Raw genomic sequence first — 14,189 nt, 5'->3', positions numbered from 1 at the left:
CTTTGTTTTTCGAGCTCTGCTGCATTGGGTGTCCAAGGAGGGCGGGGTTCCTCAGCAGGGCTCTTAGGAGGTGGCGCTGATTCTGCTTTTTCTGAAGGCGTCTCAAAGCGTGCTACCAGAATGACAGTTTTGTGCACTGGAAAGCTTTCCCTCAGTGCCATCAGCGCACGTCCGTGTCTGAATTGTGGATGCAGACGGACTAAGAACAGCCAGCACCCGGAGCAGATGTCTGTTGGCTCTGTGTCTGTGAGAAGAGGGGCTGTGTGCTGGACGGGGAGAGGCGCTGTTGGAGAGTGGCATCAGCGCCAGGTGTGAGCTGTGAGGATGATGGGGGGCTCGGAGCAGCCCCAGGTGTGAGCTGTGAGGTGATGAGGGGCCGGCTCCTGCCGGGGCGGGGGGGGGGGGGGGGGGAGGCAATTTTAGGGGGAGGCTTCGCCTCAGCTCCCTTTTGCATGGAGCTGCTGAGAAGAGGGGTTCATGGGGGGCTCCCGGGGCTGTCTCATGGAAGGACTGCGAGAGTGCTTCTCGCAGCGTCTGGGCGAACACCTGGATGCGCGCTTGGAGACGCGGAGCATCGCTTCAAGGAGGTGCCGAGGGACGAATCTTGTGCCGGGAAGCAGCAGCCGAACGGGTGAGCGCGTGTGGATTTGGAGCGGGGACTTTGGTCCTTTCCCTTTTCGATTTGATCTTGGCAGTCCCCCTCCCGGTTCCCCAGGACCAAAAACGGAGCTTGTGAAGACAAAAGAAGGAGAGGCAAGCAGCTACTCTCCTAATATTGTCTGTGTTCGAACTGGGAGGGATCCGCCTTCACCTGCGGTTCGAAGGGTGTTGATTGAAGGAAAACCTGCCTTTTCCGGCTGTTAGGGGTATCCAGGGGTGACAGGGAATCCCTGCGTTCCATTTGAACGGGAATGGGCAAAGTATTGTTGTCATCTGAGGGGTTTGATTTGAAGGCAGCCAGCCAATTTTCATCATCCTAAGGTTTAAATGGAGGGGACAGCGCTGGTGTCCCTCCTTTGCAAGGGTTTGAATTGAGGTCCAAATCCCCTTTCCACACGGCTTGAAGGATTTCATTGGAGGAAAGCCCTTCTTTTCTGCTCTCCCAGGGGATGAACTTGAAGGGGAGAACCCATTTCTTTGCCCTTGTTGAAGCGAGGTGAGCGCCGCCCGCGGCGTCAGTTTCGGGGTTCAGTTGCGGGAAGCCGCAGCTCTGGCAGCGTTTGCAGGGCTGCAGTCGGGGCTGTGCCGCTGCATTTGAGGGCGCTTCTTGTGGCGCGGCCGGCCCGGAGCGTTGCCGCTCGGGGAGCGCTGCCGGCCCGGGCGGGCGGTTGCGAGGCGCACGGGGAATTTGGCGCGGCAGCGGCCGAGCCGCTCTGCCGGTGCGAGCCGCCGTGCGAGCGAGGGCGGCAGAGGCGGCGCGGGCGCTGCTGCGCCGGCCCGGCCGGTGCCCGCCGCCGCTCTGTCCGCTCGGGCGCGGGGCTCGGGCGCCGCCGGGGTCCCCGGGCAGGGGGGGGGCGGGCGGGGGCGGGGGGGTCTCCGGGGCGGCGCCGCCCCTGCGCGCCGGAGGAGCCGCTTTGCCGCCGGGAGCCGCGCTCCGTCCGGGGCCGGCAGCGCGGGGTTCGGCTGCCGCAAGTTCTTGGGTGTCGTGGTTCGGAGGTGCTCTGTAGGGATCGATCGCACGGTTTTGTGTGGGTCGCAGTGGGTGTGCGCTAAGGGCTCTGGCGTTCTTCCTGACCGGTACGGTTCTCGGTTCAGGTGGTGACGATAAAGGTTTGGTTTGAATCGAGTTCTGTAGTCGGATATTTTTTTTGCGGGCTATTCTGTTTTTTAAGGCGTGCAATGGTTTCTACGGGTCGTTGCGCGAAGCAGCGGCTCGGATTTTATTCTGTCGCGGGGGGCTTTTATTAGCGTGGGCGTGTAGCGTTTGTTTCGGTGGGTTCGAGGTGGCGTGTGTCGTTAATAGCAGCGGGGGGTTTTTAAAATCTCTCTAATTGCGTTCGTGTTTATCGTCTTCCAGGGCTTTTATTGATTTGGTTTGTTTGATTGTAGTGTATGTTGTATTGTTACGGGATCATTTGGGAGATATTGTTAATGGTTACGTTTTCTTTAGGCTTTGTGTTTATTTCTGGGTGGTATTTTTATTTTGATCGAATGAGGCTCTATGCGTTTATTCTTCAGCTGGGAATAATTTTTTTGTTGTAAATTAAAGTTGATTTGGTTTGGGGGACTTTTGTTTTACAAAATGTATTTTCTTTTGGTTTTTTCCTTTCTTTTTTTTTTCTTTTCGTTTTTTGTTGTCCTTCGACGTATTTGGTGGTTGTTGATCAGTTTTATTTTTGGGAACGTGGGTATTTATATGGTGGGTCTTTTTAAGTAGTTGTTTGTTTTTGTTGTTTTTTTGTTTTTTTTTTTTTAATTTGGGTAGTTATTTTCTTATTTTTTAGTGGTCGAGATTTTTTGGTTTTTTTTTTTCTATTTCGTTCATTAGTTCGCTTTCTAAAGTTCTTTTGACAGAGTATTGCTTATTCTTTGAGTTAGTGTAGATGTAGAATTTTGGTTAGTTTTTAAAATGACGTTCAGGGTCAGTGGCACTGATTGGAGTTGAGCGAGTTGGTTTGGGTTTTTTTAGAGGCTTTTGTGATTTGCTGCGTGTGTTTCTCCAGGGTTTTCTTTTCGTTTGGTTCCATTTTTCTGATGTGATGAGAACTGTCAGTGAAAAGAGTGTTGTGTGTTTTTTTCGCTGGCAGTTGTTTGGCTGGTGGAGGTATCTTGATGGTTTTGGAAGACATTGGTGGGAATTCGATGCTGTTTGTTTTGTCCTTGTATTTAGGAATTGGATTTTAAATGTAAAATTCTAAGGATAGCTATCTTTAAACAAAACAAGTAGATGTGCAGAAATGGGAATAAACTTTTATTTTGATCTATTCGATCTATATTTAAAATTTAACAGGTAACATAAGTCATGATATATTCCAATAAGATATTGTATTTTTTAATAGAGCGTTGTGTATGTTTATAGATATATCAATAGAGATGATAACTATAAACACAGCTCAAAGGAAATTTTAAATATAGAAATGTGTTGCGAATCTATGCAGATATATATATAAAATTATTAAAGGATTGTAAATCTAAAGTGACATAAATCCATACAACACGTAATACAAGTGATACTGTATATATCTTATTATGATCTATTATAGGAAATAGCCATAAAGCTAGTACATCACTATGATATAATATCTAAAACATTATAGATATGGTAAATGTAAATACAACAATATTATTAAAAGTAGTTTAAAAGAAAGGAAGGTTTTGTTTTTTACTTGGCAAAAGCAGGGGTTTTATGATAAAAACTACAAATACAAATGATAGAAAGGTAGAAATCTACTTGTAAAAATATCTCATGAATACATCAAGATGGATATAAAAATTGAAAATATTAGAAAAAAGAAGTTGTAGCAGTAGATTTGGTACATAATAAAAATAATAATTTATCTATACGATGTGAATAATATATATGTGATATGTAATTATGAAGAGAATGCATCAGTATAAACTGTGACTATAAAAGTGAATATAATTATGCAAGCTATAAATATAAAACGATTTCAATATAGTTTAAAAGAAGGGTTTTTTGGTATTTGTTTGGTTAGAGATGGGATTTTTTTTGGAATAATAAAAGTATGATAGAAATCTAAATCAAAGTATAGAAATATGCAATCAATATATAATGATATTGCTAAAACCACAAAATATGAATGAATACAGATAATAGGAATAGGCATAATAGATTGTATAAACGACGTAACACATCAATGTCCGGTATAAATATGCGTGTGAATAGAACTAGTGATGCCGAATTTTGCCCCAAAAGGCGAAAATAAGCTGCCCAGAGACTGGATTTGAGGTCTATAGGCAGGAGGTATTTATTGGCAACGCGTTGGAGAAATCACTAAATGGATTTCCAAATTGTGTACAGCAAAAGCAGGTTTTTATACAATTTTGAAAAAGGATTACATCATTATTACATGCATATTCATAGGTAGGCAGGAGTACAGTCGGAGTCTTCCAGGAATTCTTGGTCTTCCTTCGTTAAATTTTAAGCTTTTCCTAATTTGGGCAGTTTCCTGTTATTCTTGGCATGTTTTTCCATGGCTTGGCAGAAGTTATTGTTGTAGTTGGCTTGATTCTATGGCTTGGCAGGTCACTTTAACTTATTGGCTTCCATTTCTGCTTTTTCTTCAAATATTCTAATTCCAATGTTTCCTCTTCAAATATTCTAATTCCAAAGTTTCTTCTGTGTGTGTGTTTTGGTTAACTTATCTAGATATATGATCAAAGTTAGGGCTCCCTAACAGTGTATTTTAGGTTATTTATTAACTTATCCAAATATCTGATCAGAGCTCTTCCTAATAGTGTATTTTAGGTTATTTATTAACTTCTGCGATTCCCTTGATATACTTTTAAGTTTCTTTTAATTCTTTTATTTCTCAAAAACTTATTGTTCAATATAATGAATGGCTTCATTCCCCCTTTTCTTATAACTTACGAATTCTTTCGTCAAATTCTAATCCTATAGGGCGCTGATACGCTCGTACCATAGCCCAAATCATTTGGGTCCTTCTCATTATGATTCTTAGTCTCCACCACATACAAATATTTGTGAGAGTTAATAGTAACAAAATTACAATTACTATTAGCATTGGGTGTACCAGGTAGTTGAAGACTTGTGTAGCTGTTGGGGAGTATCCTGTAAAGATATCCCACCAATGATGCTGGCCTACTTGTTCCACTTCGGTCAGGATATTCTTTATTTTTTCCGAATTATGTTCTACCTGCCATACCATTCGTTTAGTCGTTTGATTCACCTTTTGCACCAATTTCTTTACTTTAGGATGTGCGAGCATTGCTTTAAGAACTTTGACGTCCATCCCTATTTGTAATTTCGGTATCTCTTGATAGAGGTTAAAATCTGCGTTAATTAGCTGTTGAGTAGTTATTGGGACAGTATAATGAAAATCACAACCTACTATCTTGGTGAAGTTGCATACACAGAAGTTAGTATTGTTAGTCTCCATTTTGCAATTATCTATAGTGATATTGTCACAAGCTGTCCTTACGCAAGCGCACCCATTCCCTATATAGTAAACTTGTGATTGTGTTTTATTATGCGGAAGCATTTCAAATGTACATACACTATTTTCAGCATCTAAGCATAAATCTTCCGCTTCTACTACAGCGTTTTCGCAGACATAGCCTAATTGTCCTCTAGGAATGCATGCTTCTGTGCTAACCGATTGCCACCTATTTTTGGTATTATCATAACTGGCCCAGACATTATGGTCTATTGGCCTGACAATGACATTTTGATGTATTGTCCCAAGAGTGAGGATAGGAAAGATAGCCCTTTCCTCTGCTGCACTAATGGTGAGGACATAGGCTTCAATGTGTTCTTGTTGAGGCTCATAAGTGAAATTTACTAATTGCCACCAGGCTTGGTGGTCCTTTTCAAATTGTGTAGTATGATTGTCCTTTAATATTGTTTCTCTTATCTCTTGAGGTAATATACCTGATGTTCCTTCTCTCATTATTCCTGCCGCTACTGATTGTACCCATTGTTGCGTCTGAGGGCATTGGATAGCTAGTGCAATTTCTTTGCTAAGTTCCCCTGTATAGTCAGCAAACTTTGCGAGATCCTCTGCAGTGTTGTTTGCTACCATGGTTAGCAATTTTACTACTAGCGATTGTGTTTCTGCTAATGCGATCATGGATGAACTGAGAGGCATTTTAAGCTTCCCCAAGTTCGACGTGACAGTGCTCAATTTGTTTACTAACACCTCTTGATCTATCGTGTTTAATATACCCAATCCGGTGCCAATCCACCCACTTATATCTCTTTGTGCTCTTCTGTGATGAGACCTTGTTGCTAACCATGCATTCCATCCCTTAAGGCTTTGCTGTATAAATGGTTGGCAATCCTTCTGCAAATATGTAATATCGGTGTGGATGTTCATCTGTACCTTTTTCAGGGAATAAGTGGGGTCCAACAATAATTTTTGTTCATTAGATTTTCTTATCACCTGAGGCCCTATAAAGGTTAGGTTATGTACTGCTATACATTCCACCAGTGGAGTGGTTTCTTGGGGCAAGTCTAGACCTGGGTACAATGGGATCACGTCCTCTGGTAATGCCACCTTATATCCGACAGCACGCTTAGGGAAGCCAGAACCCAGTTCCAGAGTTTTCAACTCTCTTTCACAGGTGAAGGTCATCGAGTGATCCACTCTAAATGCCATCTCACACTGTGCTTTCCCTTCCTCAGGACCACTAGATGCTACAATCTTTCCTGCAGAAAAGAGAAGAGGGTGAAGGTCAAGGGTTATGTTTTGAGGATGTAGTTCCCCAAGCGGATCTTCTGTATAAGTTACTGAGTCTCGGGGTTGTGATCCGGGTGGATCTTCCCTGAAGTCACTCCACTGACATGAAATTGGGCCCTTTTGCTGAGTCCAGACGGTGGGCTTGCCCATTTTCACTGGACTAAAAGTAATTAGGTTATGTTCAGAGGCTGCCATCAAGGGATGAATTGTTAATACTAGCCGCCTTGTTTTTCCTTCTACTAGGTCAAGTTCTCGACACCCAATTTGGATTAGGTCTCCTTTGTATGCTACCAAGGCGGGCTGATTCCACGTTTTACTTGCGTATGGCTGATTGTTACGTAAGGCATAAACCTCAAAATAGGATCCCTTCGGTTCCGTTTCCATCTCCGGGTGGATACACTGGTGTGCATTAGACCATGGGTCTATTGGGGCAGAGTCTTGGGGAAGAACTATACTTATCGAGAGTCCAATGATCAGGGTTGTGAAGGTCTGAGGTGGAGTCAGGATCATGATGTCTGTTCCTCTTGTTTATTCTCCGGAGCCTTCTTGACCCGAGAGTAATGGATCCACGTGGGTCGCTCCTTGATCCGAACTGCGGTGAAGGTAGTCAGCAGCACTTGGAAAGGTCCCTCCCACTTCTCTTGTAGGGGTTTTCCTAAAAGATTCTTAACATACACCCAATCACCGGGATTAAACGGATGCAATTTGCAATCAGGTTGTTTAGGTTGGTGCTCTATCACCACAGCAGCATTCTTATCGAACTGTTTCCCCACCGTTATTACATAATCATAAATGTACTGGTTACCGATTTGGTCTATAGCGTCCCCATTTACAATTTGCATAGCATAAGGTCTACCATACAAAATTTCAAATGGACTTAACTTTTCTTTTGATCTTGGTTTGACTCTCAGCCTAAGCAGAGCAATAGGCAAAGCTTGATACCACTGCAAATTAGTCTCCTGGCATATTTTGGCAATTTGCTGTTTGATGAGATGATTCATCTTTTCCACTTGCCCACTGGCCTGTGGACGGTAAGGCGTGTGTAATTGCCATTTGATTTGTAATGCTTTGCTTATTGCTCTTACCACTTTTGCACAGAAATGTGTACCCCTATCCGAAGAAATGCTCTTCGGTACTCCAAACCGTGGAATAATTTCATTCAACAGTACTTTAGTTACTTCCCTTTCCTTATTTGTCCTACAAGGGAATGCTTCAGGCCACCCAGAAAATGTATCAGTTAATACCAACAAATACCGAAACCCCCCTTTTCTTGGGAGTTCAGAAAAATCAATTTGCCATACTTCACCTGGGAATTTACCTCGATTGATGGCTCCTTGGTGTACCTTGGTTCCCGTATTTGGGTTGTTTTTCAGACACCGCTCGCACTGGGATGTAACGTGCTTTACAGTAGTAAATAATTTCGGTCCTGCTATCCTGGCTTGCAAATATTGGTAAAGCGGATCTAGACCCCAATGGGCCTTTTCATGCTCCGTCTTTACAATCTGCCACATTAGGTTCCCTGGTATTATCAACTGTCCTGTCTCCAATTGTCCCCATCCACTGTCTAACAGTTTACCTTTATTCCTTTGAATCCATCTATGATCTGATTCCTGATAATTTGGTTGGAGGTTTACTTCCAGCTCTCCTGGTATTAGAGCTGTTATATTTACCTCTCCGGTCCTTGCAGCAGCTAATTTAGCTTCTGCATCTGCCTTTCTATTCCCAACTTCTGGAGTAGTGTTACCTTTTAGGTGTCCTTTACAATGCATTATGGCCACTTGTGCTGGGAGTTGGACTGCTTCTAGCAATCGTAGGATTTCCTCTGCATGTTTGACTGCTTTCCCTTGAGTAGTCAACAGTCCTCTTTCTTTCCAGATGGCTCCATGTGCGTGCACAACAGAAAAGGCATATTTAGAGTCCGTCCAAATATTTATTCGCATGTTCTCTGCCAATTCCAGAGCTCGGGTCAGAGCTATCAATTCTGCCTTCTGGGCTGAGGTCCCTGCAGGCAAAGGGTTTGACTCGATTACCTTTTCTGTGGTAGTTACTGCATAACCAGCCATTCTTACTCCTTGTTTTACGAAGCTGCTACCATCCGAGAACCAGTCATCTGCATCTTCGAATGGCTCTTCTTTGAGATCCGGGCGACTGGAGTAAACGGCTTCGATTGTTTCCAGGCAATCGTGCTCGATGGGTTCTGCTGAAGTCTTCCCTTCTAGGAATGAAGCTGGGTTCACAACGTTAGTTACCTGGATAGTAACATCATCTGACTCAGCCAAGATAGCTTGGTACTTTAGGAATCTGGAAGGTGACAGCCAGTGATTTCCTTTCTGCTCTAACACAGCAGACACAGTGTGAGCTACTAACACAGTCATTTTCTGGCCCAGAGTGAGCTTTCTGGCTTCTTCAATGTTGATTATCACTGCGGCTACTGCTCTTAGACAGCCAGGCCATCCTTTACTCACTTCATCCAACTGTTTGGAGAAGTAGGCCACAGCCCTTTTGTGTGGTCCTAACTGTTGTGCTAGGACTCCTAGGGCCATTCCCTGTCGCTCATGAGAAAACAGCCAGAATGGTTTTGTCACGTCTGGAAGACCCAAGGCTGGTGCTCTCATGAGTTCCTGTTTCAGTCTCTTATAGGCTCCCTTTGCCTCGGGAGTCCAAACTAGAACACCCTTACTTTCCTTTAGTAAGTCATAGAGTGGTTTGGCGAGTATCCCGTATTGATAGATCCATAGCCGACACCAACCGGTCATCCCAAGGAAGGCACGCAAATCTCTTACCGTCTCTGGTCTAGGCATTTGGCAGATGGCTTCTTTCCTGGCTGCTCCCAGGGATCGCTGTCCTCTGGAAACTTCATATCCCAGATACACCACCTCTTCTTGTACCAGCTGTGCTTTCTGTTGAGAAACTCGATATCCATTTAAACCCAGAAAGTTTAACAGGGAAATAGTCCATTCAATGCATTCTTCTTCTGTTTCTGTTGCTATTAGGAGGTCATCTACATATTGCAAAAGAGTACCATCTCCCAGCGGCCTTTCCCATTGTTCTAGTTCTTTGGCCAGTTGATTCCCAAAAATTGTAGGGCTGTTTTTGTACCCTTGTGGCAACACCGTCCAGGTGAGTTGGGTTTTTCTTCCCCTATCTACAGATTCCCATTCAAATGCAAAGATCTTTTGGCTCTCTGGAGCTAAAGGAAGGCAGAAGAATGCGTCTTTTAAATCTAACACTGTGAACCATGTCAAATTATCTTTTAATTTAGTTAAGAGTGTGTAAGGGTTAGCAACTACTGGATGTAGTGTCTTGGTTATTTCATTTACTGCTCTCAGGTCTTGGACCAATCTATAAGTTCCATTAGGTTTCTTTACTGGCAGGATTGGGGTGTTAAAATCCGATTCACATTCTATCAATAACCCCAATTCTAAAAACCTTGTGATTATGGGCTCAATTCCCTTTCTATCTTCTAACCTCAGTGGGTATTGTTTCCTACTTACCGGCCTTGCTCCAGGTATAAGTTCAATAATAATAGGTGTTGCTTGTTGTGATTTCCCAGGTATATCAGTAGCCCATACTAATGGATATGTTTCACTCAGGATACGCTCAATATTGTGACTTTCAGGCTTCGGTTCTATACAACTGATTGTTAGGCTTAGGGCTGTAATCAGTTGCTCTTCCCTTACTTGAAATTCCAATTTGTCTTTGTTGAATTTTATTACGGCTCCCAAGTTCTCCAGTAAGTCTCTTCCCAATAGAGGCTTTGGTGAATTTGGCAAATACAGAAACTGGTGAATCCCCATTTGTTTCCCAATTTTGTATTTGATAGGTCTCAAAAAATAAGCTTTTTCTGGGTGGCCTGTTGCTCCCACAACTTGTACAAATTCATCACTCTTAGGTACCAATTCTTGATTTAAAACCGAAAATGTTGCTCCTGTATCAATCAAAAAATCCAATTCCTTTTTACCTTCCCCTAGCTCCATTTTAACCAGTGGGTCTGCTAGGGTACGGCCCACCGGTCCCCCTCATTCACTGCCCTGATGTGCGATAGCAGTAGTGCCCATTGATCTTTCTCTTAGTTGAGGGCACTCACGTTTCCAGTGTCCCATTTGGAAGCAATAGGCACACTGGTTTGGCCCTATTCTAGTTGGGTGGGGTTGGAACCTCCCTCCCCCTCCCATTGGGTAGCCCCTTCCCTTACCCCTGATATTAGGTCCCAAATGGTTTGTATTTTGAGCCGTTATTGCTGCAGCCACTATTCGACCAAGCCTCTTATCTTCCTTTTTCTTTTCCTCTATTTCTCTATTATTATACACTTTCCACGCCTCATTCAGCAACGCCTCCAGGTTTTTGTTTGCTGGATGCTCAAGCTTTTGTAATCTCTTCCTAATGTCCGGGTTACTTTGTCCCATCATTAATCCCAACAGGTGTTGTTTACCTTCTTCCGTTGCTGGGTCAAGGGTTGTGTATTGTCTCATGGCTGCCCGAAGTCTATCCAAAAACTCTGATGGGGTCTCATCTTTTCCCTGCCTGATGTCATATAGCATTGACCAATTGATAGCCTTAGGGATCGCATTTCGCAAGCCCATCGCTATCAGTTTTCTATACTGCACCAGCCTCCGATAATGCTCTTCATTGCCGGGGTCCCATTCTGGTTTACTGCTGGGGAAATTATCTTCCAGTCTCCCCGATAACACTTGAGCATGTCGTTTTCCGGTTTCCAATACGAGTTCCCTTTCTGTATCTGTCAACTCTGACAACATCACCTCTATATCTTCCCAATCAATATCCAAATTCTTTGCCATTAATTCAAACCTCTTTGCTACTCCCTCTGGATTCCTCCTGAAGTTCCTTGCCTCATCCCTCCAGTTATTCAGATCACTCGTTGAGAACGGCACCTTTATTCTAGTCCTCTCCCCTACCATTGGCATAAGTTGTCGGAGAGGAGCTATCGTATGGTTCCCCTCCTCTCTTTGCTCTGCTTCCCTCCGTGCCACAGATCTGGTATAATACGAGTGACTAGTCCCCTCCCCGGGATCTTCTTCCAACCACCTCTCACTCTGCATCCGTCGCCTTTCCTCCCACATCTGCCGGTGCCTATCATTGTCATTCTTTTCACTATATTTCAACTTAGAGACGTCGCCCCCCAGTGAGTCACCTTTGTCTCCAGTCCTCGGTGTGCTGGTGTCCATTCTACAGGTACCTGATTTCCTTAAACTTCCATTCCCAGGTGTGCCACCATCCCCACATGGACTTAGTTCGGGCAGGCTGCGTGTCTCCCCTCGGCTTTCCTCCCCATGTGGGCTGCCCCCCTCCCTCTCAACTTCTAGTCTGGGTGGGCTGCCAACATCCCTGTAGCTCCCCGACCCCTGTGGACTATCCAGTCCCCGTGGGCTGCTTTCCCCCTTGTTAGTCCCCGATTTTAATGGGCCACCCCCCTCCCAACTGTTGTCAAGCTTCTGAGGGCTGTGCCCAAATTTAGATTTCCACCATCGTTCCAGTTCCTTTAATGGGCTAGGATCCCCTTGTTCCTCTTTTGGCCTGGCAAGAGGCCCTTCCCGTCCTGGGGCGAATGGATGGTATTCCCACAGGCTTATTTCGCTCTCCTTCCCACTGTCCCTTCTTGTTAACTTAAGACATTGTTGCCCAATGCTACATGCATCACAGCAACGTTCTTTAGGCTTTAAGCCTTTCTTATCTTTTTCGAGGGCTAGTACTAGGGGGTCCTGAGGTGCTACGTTTACCCCGCACTCTTTTTGCCACTCCGGTTTATTTCTTAAGGTAAAGAACATGTCAGCATACATCACTTCGTCCCATTTATTAAGTCGACGAAGGAAAAGCATCAGTTGTAAGATAGTGTTATAATTAGTTGTTCCCTCCGGTGGCCATTTCTCATCGTCATCTAACTTATACAATGGCCACCACTGTGTGCAATATTTAAGGAGTGTCTTTTTACTTATGTTTCCCCCCGGAATCCCTCCCAAGTCCTTCCAGTGCTTTAGGATACATCCTAAGGGGGTTTTCATATTTACGTCCTTACTCTGTTGACCTCCCATTACTATTCCCTGTGGCTGTATTTACTGTTTAACCGGATCAATCCCTTTCCCACAAGTACTGTTTGCCAATTTATTGCAACACTCCACACACACAATTTCCAATCGCTTCGTCCGTTTCCGACCTGGCTTCTCGCGAAGAACAGGAACTGCGGAGCGGGACTCCCTCTCGCTTCGCAGCGATGCTGCGTCTCATTCACTCTCATCCATACCCACACACCTTTATCTACAAGATTACATAGAGTGACAAAATGTCTCCTGTAAGATTTGCAACAAACACATAGAACACCACAAGCTGACCGAAAATGTCTCCTGCAAGATTTACAACAGACACATAGAACACCACAAGCTGACCGAAAATGTCTCCTGCAAGATTTACAACAGACACATAGAACACCACAAACTGACCGACCTCTCTCCCGGTCTCAGAGAGCAACTAATTCACAGTAAATATAACATTAAACACAATATAACATTAAACACAATATTAAAACAGTTTCCCACACAATATGAAGAACCCAAAAATACCAAGATAAATGAAAAACAAATATTCCTTCCAGCAGGACTCTAACCTGCGTTTCTATTACCGGGACTCTAACCCAACTGGGATATTTTTACCAGGGCGTCCCCCGGAATCCCTTCGAGCGGTCACGTCTGACCCTCGTTTCCCAATAAAGCGCTTTACCATAAAACCTGTAAGCAAAGATAAATACCTCTTAATTTGGAGCAGGAGATGCAGAAAGTCCTTGTCCACCGATGCGCGTTGGCTGGGGGATGGGGGTCTCTTCTGACAGAATTCCGTCAGGGGCCCTGAAGAGGTCCCGGTCCCCCGAGTCAAGGCTCGGACGGACCCTTTTCTGTCCTGCCGCGGTCGCCAAAAATGATGCCGAATTTTGCCCCAAAAGGCGAAAATAAGCTGCCCAGAGACTGGATTTGAGGTCTATAGGCAGGAGGTATTTATTGGCAACGCGTTGGAGAAATCACTAAATGGATTTCCAAATTGTGTACAGCAAAAGCAGGTTTTTATACAATTTTGAAAAAGGATTACATCATTATTACATGCATATTCATAGGTAGGCAGGAGTACAGTCGGAGTCTTCCAGGAATTCTTGGTCTTCCTTCGTTAAATTTTAAGCTTTTCCTAATTTGGGCAGTTTCCTGTTATTCTTGGCATGTTTTTCCATGGCTTGGCAGAAGTTATTGTTGTAGTTGGCTTGATTCTATGGCTTGGCAGGTCACTTTAACTTATTGGCTTCCATTTCTGCTTTTTCTTCAAATATTCTAATTCCAATGTTTCCTCTTCAAATATTCTAATTCCAAAGTTTCTTCTGTGTGTGTGTTTTGGTTAACTTATCTAGATATATGATCAAAGTTAGGGCTCCCTAACAGTGTATTTTAGGTTATTTATTAACTTATCCAAATATCTGATCAGAGCTCTTCCTAATAGTGTATTTTAGGTTATTTATTAACTTCTGCGATTCCCTTGATATACTTTTAAGTTTCTTTTAATTCTTTTATTTCTCAAAAACTTATTGTTCAATATAATGAATGGCTTCACTAGGAAAACTAGAACTATAAAATTTATTTCAAGAAGGCTTGAAAGAAAGGGGGCTTATTTGGTTCTTGTTTGGTGAGAGGCAGGTTTTTGGCATTTATTTTTAGAGGAGTTTTTTGCGGGGGGGAATCGCCCCTGTTCTTTTTTGCCGCCTTGGCTGCCCGCAGCCCCAAGGCGCGCGGCGCCCCCGGCTGGGGTGGGCGGCAG

The 14,189-nt window shown here is 44.0% G+C and overlaps 1 protein-coding gene across 1 annotated transcript; it reads right to left on the bottom strand.

Moving 5' to 3' along the window:
- Window positions 1-1,188: 1,188 nt before the first annotated feature.
- LOC129047159 (uncharacterized) lies at window positions 1,189-13,979 on the bottom strand. The gene is made up of 3 exons (XM_054518504.1): window positions 13,141-13,979; window positions 5,867-7,045; window positions 1,189-1,730 (listed from the first exon to the last, which is right to left on the bottom strand). The coding sequence occupies exons 2-3, from the start codon at window positions 6,888-6,890 to the stop codon at window positions 1,189-1,191; spliced, it is 1,566 nt and encodes a 521-aa protein (XP_054374479.1). The 5' UTR covers window positions 6,891-7,045; window positions 13,141-13,979.
- Window positions 13,980-14,189: the final 210 nt, after the last annotated feature.

The sequence above is a fragment of the Molothrus ater genome, unplaced genomic scaffold, assembly GCF_012460135.2.
Source record: "Molothrus ater isolate BHLD 08-10-18 breed brown headed cowbird unplaced genomic scaffold, BPBGC_Mater_1.1 matUn_MA631, whole genome shotgun sequence".
Taxonomy (NCBI): Eukaryota; Metazoa; Chordata; class Aves; order Passeriformes; family Icteridae; genus Molothrus; species Molothrus ater.
The sequence above is the reverse complement of the archived record's forward strand: the minus strand, read 5'-3'. Positions and strand labels throughout refer to the sequence as shown.